The following is a 19378-nucleotide window of genomic DNA, read 5'->3' on the forward strand; positions in this document are numbered from 1 at the left end:
TCTTCTACGCATGCTTGCAGCCAACCGGAAGTGATGTGCTGTGTACCGGAAGTCTCGACTCTCGGCAACCTCTGGTGTTTCCGGCGTTGTAGTAGTCGAAACTAATCTCAACCTGTACTGGGGAGCGCAGTGGCAACCAGGACGATGAAGGAAGCGGAGAGGAGGCATAAGAGGAGGCCGCACAGCCCGGACGTAATTCCTATGAAGGAGGAGAAACGGAGTCCGAACAGGCGGCACCGCAAACGGCGAAGTCCGAGCTCCGACTGCAGTAATGGGGACTCCCCGGCGGCCGGGAGGAGAAGCAGGTACGTTACACTGCGGGCCACATCTCGGCTATGGTAAGGCCGGGGGAGAACTGCGAGCCGCGTGCAATGGCCGCAAAGGAGACACTGGGATTTTGGCGCGTCCACTAATGAAGGGTTAGCTGCAGTACTCCGGCCGCATTCCTAGCAGGCCCGAAATACAGTAGCATTAACGAGATGTTCCACAATAGGATGTGTGTAAATAAAATGTCCCTGTGCTGAGATAATCTTATAATGTGCCCCTGCTGTGTGCTGTGTAATGGCCGTGTCTCACCGTACAGGGGCATAGCCTGATCATACCACAGCTCCTGGGCAGGGGAGGAAGCAATAGAGTATACAGATATTACAGCAGGGGATCTCAGCTGATTCTTTATGAGGTAAAACATTTCCCTACCTGTTTTTACGCAATGTTTTACCTCCAAAGAGAGAATTTGCTACAATCCCCTGCTGTACAGTCTGTATACTCTTTCTGCTTACCCTCTAGTCAGGAGCTGTGGTATGATCAGACCATGTTCCTGTACGGTCAGACACGGCCATTACACAGCACACAGCAGAGACACATTATAAGATTATCTCAGCACAGGAACATTTTATTTACACACATCCAATTGTGGAGCTTATTATTCCAAGATCTTTTGATTAAAGTGTAGTTTATTGAATTTGGTGTATCTGGTGGTTAGTGTGCAGTGCCCTTCACAGATGTAATCCAGTCAGTGACTGGTACATTTCTGGAACCATTACAGTGAGGTAAATCTTCATGAGTTTTATGGGCGGGCACCCATATTGGCATGGGTTGGCGTGTAAACACCAAATGTCATATTTTTCCACATATTCACAGTTGCACAAAGATGTTGTGACTTATTAAGGTGTTTTACGCCCGAAATGTCTTGCTGAATGAAGGTCTTTTGTGTTATTTGCCTTTCTAAGTGGAGCATAGATGGCTGCAGTAAGGCAGCCAGTGACTGATTCTTGCTGCCCTCGGTGCAGGCAGTATGAATCGGATGACGGCTTCTCTTTATGGAGCCATATGTAGGTGTCCCTCCAGTGTTAGGTGTTTGTCTGAGACTAATAAACACTGATGGCATGGATAGACTCAGCTGCATGCTTGGCAAGGCATCGGCAATTATACACTTAGTTCTTTTACAACCCCAGACTTTTGGCTCGGAATGAATTCTGATCAGCGATATTGCAAGGTGCTCACCACATATTTAGTGCTATTTAACATAGAACCATTGTAGTTGCTGTATGTTCATACAAGTGCTTGGTTGCAAGCATATCCCTTTTTACATAAGGCAATGCCCTGTTGACAAATAATAATTTGAAATAGAGACCGGCACCAGGTTTTTGCGAAGTAATGTGAAATCGGTATATTGTAGAGACCCTGATTCCAACAATGCATCATTAACTGGGTTTTTTACTGTAGTTTTGATAAAATCACTTATCAGCAGGAGATTCACTCGAAAATTTAGTAAATTACTGCTTTGTAGCCCTCCATATTCTTGAGCTCTGTATAACCCCACTTCAGCAATGATTGACAGCTGCCTGTGTGCACTGTACAGGGACAGAAATCTGCTAATCAGTGATGTGGATGGAGTTATATAGAGCTCAGCATACTGACCACTGCTTAATCGGTTATCAAAACTGCAGCACCAAGTAAAGTAGGTGACACATCTCTGAATCAGGGTCTTCACCCCTACATTATGCTACTCTCAGATTGGGTAGCAACAACCTGGTGGCAGTCACTTTAAACTCATCATAAAATACGCAGTCAGGCAAGCAATCAGCATTTGATTAGCGGATATGTTTACATTGTCAATAGTTGGGATTGAAGGTTCATCAGAGCCAGGATCAGCCTGTGTAAAATGGCCTTTATTTGAATTAGTAGGACCTAAGCATGATACTCATTGAGATCATGATCATTTCCTTGGTAACCCCCCTAGCCAGTGCGCTGTCGCACCTGATCTGAGGATCCGTTGTGAAGTTTAACATTGTAGGGACGATTTAATGCGGTTCTCTGGTGAAAAGGTAAACTTGGCAGTGGACAGCCAAGGAGTCAAAGCAAGAAAAGAATGCATACTCATCCCCACACTGCTGTCATGCGGTCTCCGTGCAGGGAGCGATGGCATCAACAGCCTCTTTAGCTTGATTGCTTACTGTCTGACCTCCTTGTTTGATGTCACACAGACCCACACAGACCATGAGTTATCAATCAAACTGCCTGCTGGGCAGGTAACGACCTGAGGAGGCATTGGCTGGTGTTGTGCTCTGTCACTTCCAGATCACTTAACGCTTCACTGGCATATGCATTGCAATTCAGCAAGCAGTGAAAATTTCAAGCCGTCAATTTATAACAAAGATCTGCAGGCCAATATGTGTGATTTGAGGGGTTGATCTTACTGACAGATTCCCTTTAAATTTCACTAATATGATTTACTTGTAGATGCTAAACATTCGTGTTTTTTGTTTTTTCTATAGGTCACCAGGGAAACGGAAAAGGTCACATGTAAAACGAAGCCGATCTCCAAGGAGTAGGAGGCAAAGAAGTGAAAGTCCTCCACACTTTCCTGTGAAAATAAAACAGGTACATATGGGGTTTCCATTTTCGGGGAAAAATCAAATAAAAAAATCTGAGTTCCGGTACCAGTTAATAGTTTGGACGTGCCTATTCATATAGTGGTCGTCCTTTGTCTTACTGGAATGTGCACATTGTAGATTCAAACTGGAGGCATCAAACACAAGTGAACACATATGGTCACAAGGAAACGTGTGAAATAAACCTTAAATTCCTCAAAGTTACTCCACTTTTACTCTGATGACTTCTTTAAAACATTTGGTATTTTCTAGTCTGCCACTCAGAATCTCTCTGTTCAGGGGTGTGAGCTGCAGAAGTTGCTCCTTGTCTGGCAGCCTCATTGAGACCACTTCAGCACCGGGTAAGGCTATGTGCCCATGTAGCGTTTTTGATGCAGAACATTCCTGAGCGGAAACGCACACCCTCTTCCCGGGAAAACGCATGCGTTTTATGAAGCGCTTTTGTAAGCGTTTTTGACGCTTTTGTTAAGCGTTTTCGCATGCATTTTCCTATGCGTTTTTGCAATACAATTGAATGTATGCGGAAACGCATGCGTTCCCGCAAAATTAATGAACATGCTGCGTTTTTTTCTGCTTAGCGTCTCCGCAGCGGAAAAAAACGTACCATTAGCACAACACGTGCATTTTCCATTATATTACATTGGATGCTTTTTTTAAGCGTTTCCACAGCAGAAACGCTTGTCTAAAAGCGCCTTTGAAATGCTTAAAAAACGCAACGTGGGCACACCGCCTAATAATGACATTGCTGCAGAAATGACTAGGCAAGAGAACCCCTTTGTTTTAGATGCTTGCTTTCATTGTCTTTTACAGTTTATGAAAAAAATCTTACTTGACAATTATTAAAGAATCACTCCATCAAAGTTTTTATCTTAACAAATGGCAGTCATCATATTATATAACACTGTGTACTTACAGTGCTCATTTGCCCTTATACACAGTAAATTCTCATCTTTTCTCTGTTTTATGTAGAAAGGGGAATTATCTTTTCCCTGCAAAAAATCATCTCTCTTCAACTTCCAACCCTCTGGCACGGCTCCTAACGCCTCGCCAACCTCCGGGGATTTGCAGTGATGACTCATGGAGGGAAGAGAGACTTGCTGTTTCTATGTAGAGCTTAGAAGGATTCAGCTAGTCTGTGTTCAATCACGTGATGTCATAGATTTTATGGAAAACAGAAGAATTGACTGTAGAAAGGCAAAATGAGCAATTGTAAGTACACAGTGTTGTATAACATAATGACTGCAATATATTAAGAGGATAAACATTTTGTTGGGAGGAGTGCTCCTTTAAGTATAGATTTTTATTGTAAAATATTACTGATTATATACCTTATATGTACGAATGTTTCCAAAGGAAAGAGATGAGAACTCGCACAGAATTCATGATGACCGGCAGCCCACGCATAGGAACCGACATAGAGACCAAACTGATAGAAACCGGAACAACCTGTCCAGACACCGAGAAAGGGAGCGGGAGGAAAACAATTTCAGGGAGCAAAGAGCAGAAAGAGAATTCCACAATGACAGGAGGAGAGAAAGAAGACAAAGAGAAGAGCAAGAAGGAGAGCAAGGGATGGAGTCTGACAGCACTACTAATAAGAAAGACGCACCAAACTTTGAACTTTCTGGAGCATTACTTGAAGACACAAATACCTTCCGAGGTGTGGTAATAAAGTACAGTGAGCCTCCTGAAGCTCGTGTACCAAAGAAGCGTTGGCGATTATACCCTTTCAAGAATGATGAGTCTCTCCCAGTCATGTACATCCACAGACAGAGTGCATACTTGCTGGGCAGGCAAAGGCGGATTGCTGATATTCCTATAGATCATCCTTCCTGCTCCAAACAACATGCGGTCTTGCAGTACAGGTAATAATAATTTCTACCTTTTCATTGAGGGGCATAGTGCTGGAACTAACAATTTTAGGCTATGTGCACATATTGCAAATTTGTTTGCGGAAATTTCTGCACGGTTTCTGCATCTCGGCAGAAAATGCAGTGGAAATTCTGCGCTTTTTTGATGCGGATTTGAATGTGGAATTGTGTGCGGATTTGTTAGCTAAATAAAGATTTATTGGTTGAAATGTGCTTCAACCAATATAGGCGCTATTCTAGATTCTCCACCCACAAACTCTTCCTCCTTCTGATATGTCCTTTTAACAAATCTGCTGCGTTTTGGCAGCAAATCCGCAAATCTCTACATCTGTGTTTTTGCTGCAGATTTGAGTGACTGAATGGGTGAAAAATGCTATAGATCCGCAAAAAGAATTGACATGCTGCGGAAAATAAAATGCTCCGAATCAGGACGGAATTTTCCACATCATGTGCTCAACAATTTGGAATTCGCATTGATTAACCTTGCTTTAGGAATCCTTTGCATTTTTGGTGCAATTCCGCGCAGAAAAAAACCCGCTGCGGATCCGCAACAAATCCGCATCGTGTGCCCATAGCCTTATTATTTTTGGTTTTGTTGGGGTCTGTAGCTTTGTCGTTAAACAATGGTGTGACATCAGTAGGACACCATGTCACTAACATTTACAGCTGCTTGTAAGACTTGAGGATATAATCAGCGCCGGCTGTGTATGTTCTGATACACTGCATAGTAGTAAACTGCATGCATTTATATTTTAGCATTATTAACCCGTCCACAAATGGTCGTAGTTGTAATTTCATTTTGCTATTGAATTGCTTCATCTGCACCTACATTGAATGGTAAACTATCAGGTCCACCTATTATTTTACTCTACCAATCATCAGTTAGTCCCTTATTTATGTATTCCAGGAATGTTTTTACTGTCTTACATAACTGCATATATTTGAGTATTTATAGCACCTCTATCTATGCTAGTGAAAAAGGACTAGTCCGATGAGGCATTGCTCAGTAGCTGGAGTAGTGTGCCCTGGAAGTGATTGACGGTTGGTCACTGCACTGTTTGGGTCTTAAAGTTTGCGCAACTCCCTGCATCTCTTCTGGCCCTCTCAGAGCTATGACAGGGGAACACAAGTGCCAGGAGGAGCGCAAACTGGAAAGACTCAAGCTCCGCAGTGACTGATAATCACTGCTGAAGGAGCGTGACTGCAGCTGCTGAGCATGGATTAGTGTCTGCGAGTAAATGCCTCGCCGGACTAGTCCTGGTTAATTCGCATGCAGAGAAGTGCTGTATAGAAGTTACTTTTACTTAAATGTGTTTTTGATTTTTTTTTTTTTTTTTCCAGTTTCAGTGCACTTGGATTTTTTTTTCCCTATTTCCCAGCACATATCATGGGTAAACGTCATCTCTTCCTGCAAACAATTTAAACAAAATGATACTCGCACTATGAATCAATGGAGAATAAAAATATATATGTGTGTGTTACCTGTAGGATCAAGGCAACAAACTCATAAGCATTAGATGTTAGAGGATACTGAGTATTGATGGATCAAACTACAAAAAGACAAAACAAAGCATAAGTTTTAAATCTGAAAATGCAAAGTCATACCAAAAAAAAACAAAGTGTGAAGTGTCCAAGTTAGACTCTAGTGACTAAGAGCATGGTCGGTATTGCGTTCTAATAGTTAATTAAAAACACCTACCATATAACTATACAAACATAAATAAAAACAGAAACAAACACACTGGGGGAACCATAAAGTGCTATAAATGTACCTTGCACATACCCCCATTGTGACTATTACCTCTGAATAGGAGTGCAGTGGGAAACGCCCGATGGTTCACTAATGTGAACAGACTTTTAAGCAGTAGATTCACTGCTGTGAGCGGACTTTTAAGCGATAGAAGCCAGTGGCATATATTGCTAATCATTTAGGAAGTCTCTCAATTAGTAGATAAAAGCTAACTATGCAGACATAAATAAAAACAGAAACAAACACACTGGGGGAACCATAAAGTGCTATAAATGTACCTTGCACATACCCCCACTGTGACTATTACCTCTGAATAGGAGTGCAGTGGGAAACGCCCGGTGGTTCACTAATGTGAACAGACTTTTAAACAGTAGATTCACCGCTGTGAGTGGACTTTTGCTTTTGAGCGGTAGAAGCCAGCGGCATATACTTGCTAATCGTTTAGGAAGTTTCTCAATCAGTAGAAAAAAAACAAATAAAACACCGAGCTCTGTTCCGGTCGGTAACAGGCTCCAGGTGCTGGCAAACGTCCGATAATTCTCCAATGGTGATAGATCCCGCGTGAATGGCGTGAGAGCAGGGAAATGAGCATAAATGATCGCTCACCAAAGTAGACACAGTCCAACGGCGGTCAGCATACCAGCCGCATTATAGATTGTAGGCACCTGCGGTCAGCGTGGTGTGAATCTGGCAGGACCTGCGATGATAATCCAGATCACGAGAGGCGCGCAATCACGTGATGTCTGATAACAAGAGTGCTGCTTGAGCCAAAATTTCAACTAGTTTCGGAATAGCACGGATTCCTTCCTCAGGGATCTTCCTGCAAACAAACAATTATTATACAGCTACGTCCACCGAAAAATAAAGGGGATCTGAATCATTCCCTTTAAGGAGGGGCTATTCCTATCTGTAACACAATGCGCCATAATTGTCTGATCGATGTGTTTCATCTCCATTCATAAAGGCAGTGTGAGATGGTCACCCGTTCACTAGATGGGTCCTAGATGTGAACATCTCATGCCACCATGAATGGAGAGTTGACCAACATCTATCATACAATTATACTGTAGATTATACCATTAATGTCGACCGGAAACATCGCCAACATAAATGGTACATTCTCTAAACGGGATACAGTCAGCACTGGGGACCGCAGGGATCTGTGCTGGGACCAATTCTTTTCAATCTCTTTATTAACCCCTTTACCCCCAAGGGAGGTTTGCACGATCATGGCCGGGCCAATTTTTACAAATCTGACCACTGTCCCTTTATGATTTAATAACTCTGAAACGATTCCATGGATCCCGGTGGTTCTGACATTGTTTTCTCGTGTCATATTGTACTTCATGTTAGTGGTAAAATTTCATTCAAATAACTTGCATTTATTTGTGAAAAAAACGGAAATTTGGCGAAAATTTCACAATTTTCCAACTTTGAATTTTTATGCCCTTAAATCACAGAGATATGGCACACAAAAAACTTGATAAGTAACATTTCCCACATGTTTACTTTACATCAGCACAATTTTGGGACCAAAATTTTTTTTGTTAGAAAGTTATAAGGGTTAGAAATTAACCAGCAATTTCTCATTTTTGCAACACCATTTTATTTTTACGGACCACATCACATTTGAGGTCACTTTGAGGGGTCTATATGGTACAAAATCCCCAAAAGAGACACCATTCTAAAAACTGCACCCCTCAAGGTGCTCAAAACCACATTCAAGAAGTTTATTAACCCTTCAGGTGCTTCACAGGAATTTTTTGAATGTTTAAAAAAAAAAAATGAACATTTAACTTTTTTCACAAAAAAAATTACTTCAGGTCCAATTTTTTTTTTATGTTACCAAGGGTAACAGGAGAAATTAGACTGCAAAAGTTATTGTGCAATTTGTCCTCAGTACACTGATACATGATATGTGGGGGGGGACCACTGTTTCGGTACATGGAAGAACTCAGAAGGGAAGGAGAGCCGTTTAACTTTTTCAATGCAAAATTTGGCTGGAATTCAGATCGGACGCAATGTCACGTTTGGAGAGCCCCTGATGTACCTAAACAGTGGAAACCCCCCACAAGTGACCCCATTTTGGAAACTAGACCCCCCCCAAGTAACTTATTTAGATATGTGGTGAGACCTTTGAATCCACAAGGGCTTCACAGAAGTTTATAACGTACAGCCGTACAATTAAAAAATCATATTTTTTCCACAAAAATGATCTTTTCACCCTCAATTTTTATTTTTCCAAGGGTAACAAGACCCCAAAAGTTGTTGTGCAATATGTCCTGAGTACGCTGATACCCCACATGTGGGGGTAAACCACTATTTGGGTGCATGGCAGAGCTCGGAAGGGAAGCAGCACCATTTGACTTTTTTGACTGGAATTGGGATTGGACGCCATGCCGCGTTTGGAAAGCCCCTGATGTGCCTAAACAGTGGAAACCCCCGACAAATGACACCATTTTGGAAACTAGACCCCCCTACGGAACTTATCTAGATGTGTGGTGAGCACTTTGAATCCGCCAGTGCTTCATAGAACCTTATAACGCCCGGGCGTGAAAATAAAAAAATCATTTTTTTCCACAAAAATCTTTTTGCCCCCAATTTTTTATTTTCCTAAGGGTAACAGGAGAAATTGGACCCCAAAAGTTGTTTTTCATTTTGTCCTGAGTAGGCTGATACCCCATATGTGGGGGTAAACCATTGTTTGGGCACATGGCAGAGCTTGGAAGGGAAGGAGCACCATTTGACTTTTTCAACGCAGAATTGACTGGAATTGAGATCAGACGCTATGTTGCATTTGGAGAGCACCTGATGTGCCCAAACAGTGGAAACCCCCCCAATTCTAACTCCAACCCTAATCTCAGCCCTAACCCTAGCCCTAATGGGAAAATGGAAATAAATACAATTTTTTTTTGTTTTTTAATTTTATTATTTTTCCCTAACTAAGGGGGTGATAACGGGGGGTTTGATTTACTATTTAATTACTATTTATTTTTATGTTTGGCAGCTGTCGCACACTAAAAGACGCTTTTTATTGTAAAAATAGTTTTTGCATCAGCACATTTTGAGACCTATAGTTTTTTCGTATTTTGACCCACAGAGTCATGTGAGGTCTTATTTTTTGCGGGACGAGTTGACGTTTTTAGTGGTACCATTTTCAGGCGCATGACATTTTTTGATTGCTTTTTATTCAGATTTTAGGGATGCAGAATGAACAAAAGCCAGCATTTCAAGAATTTCTTTTGGGGGGTGCGTTTATACCGTTCCGCGTGCAGTAAAATTGATAATGCGGTTTTATTCTGCGGGTCAGTATGGTTACAGCGATACCTCATTTATGTCGTTTTGTTTTTTTTTTGTTTTGGTGCTCTTATGCAGTGAAAACAATTTTATATAAAAAATAAATATTTTTGCATCGCATTATTCTGCGAGCTATACCTTTATTTTTTCGCTGATGACGCTGTATGGTGGCTCGTTTTTTGCGGGACAAGATGACGTTTTCAGCGGTACCATGGTTATTTATATCCGTCTTTTTTATCGCGCGTTATTGCACTTTTTGTTCGGCGGTATGATAAATCATTTTTTTTTTTTTTTAGGGGTTCGGTAAAGGGGTTAACTAGTGGGACAGTTTTATAGGGCGGGTCGTTAAGGACGCGACGATACCAAATATTTGTACAATAAAAACTTTTATTGTTTTTTGTTTTTGTTTTTTTTTTATTTCCAAAGAATGAATTTATTAGGGAATATTTTTTTTTTTTTTATAATTATTATTATTTTTTTTTTCTTTATTACAATGTCCCAGGGGGAACATAACTGTCATGTGACAGATCGCGGATCTGTCACATCACAGATCGCTGTGACAGATCAGCGATCTGTCACAGGCATTGAAGCCGGCTTCCTCATGCCTGCGCTTTGCAGGCACTAAGGAAGCCAGCTCCCTGCAGGCCCCCGAAGGTCCCCGTCACCATCTTGGATCCGGGGACCTGCTGGGAAGGAGCCCCCCGCAGCAGCGCTGCACATTGCGCTGCTGTGGGGGGCTTAGGGAAGCACGGAGGGAGCCCGCTCCCTGCCAATGCTTCCCTTTAACCCCCGGTACACCGCGATCGTGTTTGATCGCGGTGTGCAAGGGGTTAACGTATCGGGGGAGGTCCGTGACCGCCCCTGACACATAGTGCCTGGTGTCAACTGTGATAATCAGCTGACACCCGGCCGCAATCAGCTGCGCTCCCCCTGTGCGCGCAGCTGATCACGCTAGACATACTATCCCGTCCATAGGCATAGGGGCCCGGGTCCCATGGATGGGATAGTGCGTCTGATGTCAGAAAGGGGTTAATGACCTTTTGGATGGGTTTGAGAATAAATTGTCAGTCTTTGTTGACGACATCAATCTATGTAGGATACTAAAATCTGAAATTGACATTACAATATTGCAAATCGATCTCTGGATAAGGTGTCTGAATGGGCAAACACTTGGCAAATGAGATATAATGTAGATAAATGTAGAGTAATGCACCTAGGATGGAGTAATCCTATTGCTGCATATACCTTAAAGGGAATGTCACCCCTTTTTTTTTGAGGTATCATATGATATCATTCAATTGTGTGTCACATAAGGATTCTCTTAGTACTTTTGCTTCCCCCTGACCCCGCACCTTTCATGCATAAATAAATCTGAACTGATATAAAAAAGGTAGTTATGCATGAAAGGTGCAGGGTCAGGGGGGAAGCAAAAGTACTAAGAGAATCCTTATGTGACACACAATTGAATGATATCATTATATGATATCTCAAAAAAGGGGTGACAGATTCCCTTTAAATGGGAGTGTACTCGGGACTACAGAACAGGAGAAGAACTTGAGTATTCTGGTTACAAGTAAGCTGAACACTAGTACTCAATGCCAAGCAGCAGCCGCAAAAGCAATCAAGATGTTGGGATGTATACAAAGAGAGAGAAAATCCGGTGATCCCAACAATATTGTTACCCCTTTATAAATCATTTGTGAGGCCACATCTAGAATATGGGATCCAGTTTTGGGCTCCACATTCAAAAAGTATATTCAGAAATCAGTCAGTTCAAAGGCGGGTAACTAGATTATTACAATGGGATGCTTGTTTAGCTTAGAAAAAAAAGCCTCAGAGGAGATCTTATATATATGTGGTCAATACAAAGGACAGGCAATGACTTATTCCTTCCAAAGACCATACTAAGGACCAGGGGGCACTCATTATGGGTGGAGGAAAGGCGATTCCGACAGCTAAATAGGAAAAGGTTCTTTACAGTTAGAAAAGTTAGAATGCGGAATGCCCGATCACAAAAATTAAAAATGACAAACACTATAACAGCTTTTAAAATGATTTCCTCAGTACACATAATCTTGTGCGTTATAGTTAAATTAGTGACAAAAAAAAACAATTGTTGGAGAAAGGTTGAACTTCATGGACCAAGTTGTTTTTTTTTTTTTTTTGTTTTTAACAAATGCTGAGGCATGCACGCCTGTAAGTTGTTTATAGTCCAGAATTATTGTGTGCGCAGTCTTTTTTTTTTTTTTTTTTTTTTTTTTCCTTGAGGCGGATTTCTTCAGAAACCATGTGCACTTAACCCCTTATATACTCTTCACCTGAGGGTATCCCGTGAACAAAGTTATATCTTGTAATAATAATAATTTCCACAATAGGATGTGTGTAAATAAAATGTTCCTGTGCTGAGATAATCTTATAAATGTGCTCCTGCTGTGTCTCACCGTACAGGAACATGGTCTGATCATACCACATCTCCTGGTTAGGGGAGGAAGTAAAAGCATATGCAGACATAGCCAGGGATTGCAACTGATTCTTTCTTTGAGATAAAACATTTTTTAAAAACAGTCAGGGAAATGCTCAGCCTCACGGAAATATTCCGCTGTGACCCTCTGCTGTAATGTCTGTATACTCTTTTGCTTCCTCCCCTGCCCCAGGAGAGCTGTGGTATGATCAAACTATGTTCCTGCACGGTCAGACACAGCCATTACACAGTACACAGCAGGGACCCATTTATATGTTAATCTCAGCATAGGAACTTTTTTTTTTTCTTCGACACATCCAATTGTGGAAATTATTATTACAACTTATTAAAACCAACTTTAAATTCACTTTGTTTGGGGCAAAACCCCTTAAACTCATCCCACACACAAGCAGCTCCCATGCAAGCTACATATGTGGAAAAATAAAAGTTTGGGCTCTGAATGTATTGTCGTAAGCATTCAAATACAAATTTTTTAAATAATGTCACTTTGGCGTGAATGGATAAAGGGGTTTGACTGGTGTGTGTAATTTTACCGCATTTTGTCTTTTTCTCTAGAATGGTGGTGTTTACCCGGGCGGATGGAACAACAGGTCGACGGGTCAGACCATACATTATTGATCTGGGGTCTGGAAACGGCACATATCTGAACAACCAAAGAATCGAGCCACAGCGGTACTATGAACTGAAAGAAAAAGATGTACTGAAATTTGGCTTCAGCAGCAGGGAATATGTAGTTTTACACGAATCGTCAGACACTTCAGAAGTGGACAAGAAGCAGGATGATGACGACGACGAGGTGGATGATGAGGTCGATGAGGGGACAGAAGACTAACAATAATGCCCAATGGACCAGTCATATCTGATGTGAAATCTGGTTTTCTGGGGAGGATCTGTAAATCCCTGCCTCATTATGTCAGTAAGATCATGCAGGACTAGTGGCATCGGTGTGCATTGTTTCCAATACTCAGGTGTAATTAAACAGCGTTCCTGTGAACTGCGACCTCTGAGACATTGTCTTTGTAACACTGCTGTTTATATTCTGTAAATTTGTAACTCTGTATATGTTTCACTATATCTTTCCATGGACTAATGCCATTCATGTGAAGGTATCACATACTGGAATTAAAGGTACCCTTCTGCCTCCCGGAGAGTTTATTCAATGAGTTGGCAAAAACACACTAATAGTTTGGTTCTTAGTGAGCTAACAAGACCCCATTTATAAAGGCACAAACAGTGATTCTGCACTAAAGTAATATTTTTATAAAAAGAAAAGTTAATTTTCTGCGGGATGTTACTCCATTCTGTATGCCTATGGCACCTAACCATCTCCAGTAGGTTAATATTTAGAGATAAGTGTATAAGCCAACAGGCTTGATAAGCGGGCTTAGAGCCTATAAAATGGTGACAAATCTCCAGGTTTTATTCTGTATTCTACTCTTATTCTTTTCTCTACAAAATAGAACTGACCAAGAAAGTCACAATGAAAGTGTGTGTGTATGTACTTGTATACATACAGTTCTGGCAAAAATTGAGACCACTTTCAAATGTTCAGTTTGTCTGATTTTTCTCTTTATAGGTATATTTTTAAGTAAAATTTAAATTATTCTTTTAGTCTTTAAAACTTCTGACAACATGTCTCCGAATTTGCAAGCGAATAAATTTTTTTTTTCTGACAAAAATGGTCAAAATTTAAAAAAAAAAAAAAAAAAATGCTTTCAGACGTCAAATAATGCAAAGAAAACAAGTTCCTAATAATTTAGAAACAACAATACAAATGTGTTAACTCAGAAAGAGTTCTGGAAAAAGAATTAAGAGACCGCCACATCAAAACCCTGTCATGTGCAGCCCATTCTCCAGACCTGAACCCAATTGAAAACCTCTGGAATGTAATCAAGAGGATGATAGATAGTCACAAGGCATCAAATAAAGAAGAACTGCTTACATTTTTGCGCCAGAAGAAGTGTGAAAGACTGGTGGCAAGCATGCCATGACGCATGAAAGCTGTGATTAAAAATCATGGTTATTCCACAAAATATTGATTTCTGAACTCTTCCTGAGTAAAAACATTAGTATTGTTGTTTCTAAATGATTAGGAACTTGTTTTCTTTGCATTATTTGAGGTCTGAAAGCACTGGGGTTTTTTTTGTTTGTTTTTTTTTTTTTTTAATTTTGACCATTTTTCTTTTATTACTTGGAAATTCAGAGACCTGTTGCCAGAATTTTATAGACTAAAAGAACAATTTCTAGGTATATTTTTGAGTAAATTGTAAAGAGAAAAAATTAGACAAACTGAACATTTGTAAGTGGTCTCAATTTTTTCAAGGTATATATGTAGTGTATATAATTTTTTTTTTCTCAAGTAATTGAGGCTAAAAATAACTACTGTAACTGGTTTAGTTAAAAATTGTGCACCATTTAACTTTTATAGCTTCTGTATTGCGCTTGCTCCAAAATCAGTTAACTGAGAATCAGTCAGTGTGCTCGTGACTGTCTGATGGCGGTTGTAATTTTTTAACCATTTTTTTCAGAGCTCTCACCTGCTTTATAACTACAGACCACATCAAAATTTAATATGCAAGGAAACTACTAGCCTGTAAAAGCTAAATAATGCAAAATTTGTAATGAAACCCGACTACAAAACAAAATTTTTTTTTATTTTTTTTGGCCCCATGTACATGCATTTCAGTAAAAAAGAAAGCGACCTATTTAACCCCTTAACGTCCAATGACTGACACAGTCCATCATTGGACGCTCATCGCCGGAGCCCGCACCTTTTCTGGGACATGACAGCTCATCTGATCAGTTGACATGTCCCCCTACAGCCGGTGGGTGAAATCGCGATTCACACAAGGCTGGTAACATGTGAAATGCCGCTCTTCACAGTGGCATTTAACATGGAAGCGCGTCCTTTCCTGCTCCCATCGGCGCTCGTGTCACATGACCGTGTGTCTTCCACGGGTTGGCATGACAACCCAGGGTCAGGAAAAGACTCCTTTGGTTGTCATTGCTGCATAGCTATGAGCACCACCTAGTGGTCTGTGATCATAGCAAGTGAGCATTTCTGATACATAGAGCATGCATGGCTGCAGCCCTGCTATATGTATCAGAGGCGATCAGACCAGTTCAGCTTCAAGTTTCCTATGGAGACTATTGAAGCAAGTAAAAAAAAAAAAAAAAGTTTTTAAAAATAGAAAAGCTCAAATCAACCCCCCTTTCACCCCATTCAAAATAAAACAATAAAAAAATCAAATGTACACATTTGGTACCGCTGCATTCAGAATTGCCCGATTTATCAGTATAAGAAAATTAATAGAATCGGATAACGGCGTAGCGAGAAAAAAAAATCAAAACGCCAGAATTAGTTTTTTTGATCACTGCAACGTTGCAATAACGGGCGATTAAAAGATCGTATCTGCACCAAAATGGTATCAATAAAAACATCAGCTCGGCACACAAAAAAATAAGCCCTCGCCCAACCCAAGATCACGAAAAATGGAGACGCTACGGGTCTCTCAAAATGGCAACCTTTTTTCTTTTTTCTGTAACAAACGAATTTTTTTACACCACTTATATAAAAAAGAACCTAGACGTGTTTGGTGTCTATGAACTCGTAATGACCTGGAGAATCATAATGGCAGGTCAGTTTTAGCACTAGTGAACCTAGAAAAAAAAAAGCCCGACAAAAAACAAGTGTGGAATTGCACTTTTTTTTTTTTTTTTTTGCAATTTCACTGCACTTGTAATTTTTTTTCCCATTTTCTGTTACATGACATGCAAAAATCAATGGTGTCGTTCAAAAGTACAACTCGTCTCGCAAACAACAAGCCCTCACATGGCCATTTTGACCAAAAAAATAAAAAGTTATGGCACTGGGAAGATGAGGAACAAAAAATGAAAATGCTAAACCAAAAATACCCTTGGTCATTAAGGGGTTAATGGCAATGTTGTGTAGGGATGTTCCTACTGTAGTAAGATGAGACCTTTCAAATATGCTTTTAGCCTTGGGAGGAGAGCAAAGTTGGTCCAGCCCCAGGCTACAGCCAGAGGACTGGGGCAGTAGAGGCAGGAGTATATTAGATGGTTGTCGGCTGAACGATGTTTTGGCCTATCGTTCGGCTAAAGGCCCCGTCTCACTAAGCGACTTACCAGCGATCCCGACACCGATATCAAGGTGTCAGGATCGCTAGTAAGTCGCTATGTGATCGCTGGTGAGCTGTCACACAGACAGCTTCACCAGCGATCAGCACAGCGATGCCGAGCGCCCGGCATCGCTGGCCATCCTGTAAAAAATAGAATCAAAATAAAAAATATAGTTATTCTCACCTTTCGACGTCGTGTTCAGTCATCCCGCCTCTCTCCACGCTCCGGTCCCAGTGATCCTTTGCATGAATGACCGCGAGATTTCACGGTCTCGCGGGATAACAAAGTCTCGCGGTCATTCGTGCAAAGGATCACTGGGACCGGGAGCGTGGAGAGAGGCGGGATGGCTGAACGCGACGTCGGAAGGTGAGAATAACTATTTATTTTATTATTTTTTACACCTGATCGCTGGTCTCCCGCTGTCACACGCAGCGATGCGTGCTGGCCAGCGGGAGACCAGCGACCAAAGAATTGTCCATAGATTTCTTGCAGCGATCAGCGATACCGGCAGGGGGGCCGCTCGCTGATCGCTGTCACACAGCGATCTCACTGGTGAGATCGCTGTTACTTCACAAAAGTTGTGACTCAGCAGCGATCTCGCTACCGAGATTGCTTAGTGAGACGGGGCCTTAACAGCCATCTCTGTCCCATACCCAGAAACTCTCCCTTGGCTTGAGTGCTCCTGTGTTCTTTGTGAGAAAGCTGCCAGGTGACACGTTGGAAGCATATGCCTGAGATAATGCAATTGTCAGCCTGATGGATGTAAATTGGCTGGAGCTCCCAATACACGTTAGAACGTTATCTGAGACCTTATATAGACATTAGTCTAAGGTATATGGTGGCCCTGAGGCCTCTTTCTCAAAACCAGATGTGGAAGGAAACATTTGCACTACTTCCATGGTTTGGCTTACAGTGCTGATGGAAAACTCAGTGGCCTCTGAATAGTTGATGGGCTCACAATACCTCTTAAATCTCTCACAACCCCTGTAATATCACAGTGCTGCTTAGATTTGGGGTAAATGGCTGTAGACCTCTTTAAGCAAACAGTTAATGGAAACATATGTGTGGTAAATTTTCTGTGTAGCCCGTCCCACTATCAATCAATCCTCCCCAAGATGCACTACTAGAGTATTTTTATATATGTATATAATGCCCTCATTCTCCAGCACGTAACATCTGAGGAAGTCACAAACAATGAGATGGTAAACTCATCTAGAATGACTGTCTTTTGGACCAGACAGTTTTACTAGTATCATGCGTGTAGTTATGGAAAAGGCAAAACTGAGTTTTGCTAATTTGGAGGAGTGATGTAGGGAAACTCATTGGGAATGGCATCTCCAAGAGAGGCTGTGTAGTTGGGTCGTTGCCTCGTTAGATTGACTTTCATGGGTTCTCCATTCATACACACCCAGTGCCATAATGCAATGTGGGGTCTTGTAGATGGTGAGGAAATAAAGGTTTGCCTTACATTAGTGGGGCTCATGAATCCTTGTAGACTGCTGGATGCCATGGAGTCCATCTTTGTTACTTTGTATTTGTGACTTGTATGTGTGGTTCCATACATAATGTTTTGTACTGTATATAGTCTCAAAATATGAAATAAAGTCGAATTTGCATATTACCCCAAATGTCGATGCTGCATGCCACATGGTCACACTCCTGTGCATTGCTTGATGTTACATTTTAACCCTTTCCTGTACATGAGTAGGGCGGACTTTCTCCACTGTTCTAAGAATATGCACCAAAGCCCCGCTTATCACAATGTTTTCCTTTTTTACAATATCTGATTGATCATCATTATACTTTTTGAAACATTTCATGGATTTCTAGATATTTTTTTCCGCAAGATTTAGTACCGCAGCAGCGTGTAAAATAGTGAGCATCAAAAAGTTACTGAAGTGTGAATAAAGCCTACCAATGGCTGAATGCTGAAGCACCTACGTCTCAGTGAAGGCCTCTCGTCTGCTATAATCTGTTAGCACATAAATCCAAAAAAGAAATCTGTCAATAGCAAAATAGCCCCTGCTTGGGTAAAAATGAAGGCTAGCTTTTTTTTTTTCTTCAGACTCTAGGTGAATAGCATTACCAGGCTTCTTTAGCATAAGGCTATGTGTGCACATTGAGTAAAATTTCTGCATCTCTTGGCAGGAAAAACAGCTGCAAAAACGTGTTTTTGATTGATTTGAGTGAGGTCAATGGTGAAAAACACAGAGAATATTTTCTGCACCAAATCCACAAGACAAAAATAAGCAATGCATACATGAATGAGGCTTCAGGTTTCTCATTCACTTTGCTGCCATCAGGATTGCTTCAGGTTCATGTAGAAATTCTGCAAGGAAAAAATGCACCAAATCTGCAACATGTGCACACAGCCTAATTGGTACTATGTGAACGTCTAACTGATCAATTAATACAGGGGTGGGCCTGTGATGACCTTTGCTCTGGGGACCAAAGTGCTCGGGCCCAGAGCTGTGTTTTGCTCTATGTTGTTTCTCTGTAAGCACATACATGCAGCGTTCACTATAAGGTGCTGTGACCCGTGCCATGGAAGATTATGTCAGTGAGGACATGCTCTGTGGGCAGAGTTAGCACATAATAAGCTCCTCTTGAACAGAATAAACCACCGTCTCCAGTGGTGTCTATGCCCCATCCCAGTGTCCCCAGTAATGTACAGTGGGGGAAATAAGTATTTGATCCCTTGCTGAGTTTGCCCACTAATAAGTAAATGAACAGCCTATAATTTTAAGGGTAGGTTAATTTTAACATTGAGAGATAGAATATCAAAAATAAAATCCAGAAAATCACATTGTATAAATTCGCTCAACTCTACTTCTAATCAACTTGTTACCTGCATTAAAAACAGCTGTCTTACATTGCCACCTTTATAAACGACTCCTGTCCACAGACTCAATCAGTCAGACTAACCTCTAGAACATGGGCAAGA

At 41.2% G+C, this 19378-nt stretch overlaps 1 protein-coding gene across 1 annotated transcript; it reads left to right on the top strand.

The window, feature by feature from the left end:
- The first annotated feature begins 5 nt into the window (after nucleotides 1-5).
- SNIP1 (Smad nuclear interacting protein 1) lies at nucleotides 6-13437 on the top strand. Its single transcript, XM_073562422.1, has 4 exons — nucleotides 6-305; nucleotides 2778-2883; nucleotides 4248-4759; nucleotides 12850-13437. The coding sequence occupies exons 1-4, from the start codon at nucleotides 145-147 to the stop codon at nucleotides 13124-13126; spliced, it is 1056 nt and encodes a 351-aa protein (XP_073418523.1). The 5' UTR covers nucleotides 6-144; the 3' UTR covers nucleotides 13127-13437.
- Nucleotides 13438-19378: the final 5941 nt, after the last annotated feature.

Source organism: Dendrobates tinctorius, unplaced genomic scaffold (genome assembly GCF_039654945.1).
Source record: "Dendrobates tinctorius isolate UK_male_01 unplaced genomic scaffold, ASM3965494v1 ptg000015l, whole genome shotgun sequence".
Taxonomy (NCBI): Eukaryota; Metazoa; Chordata; class Amphibia; order Anura; family Dendrobatidae; genus Dendrobates; species Dendrobates tinctorius.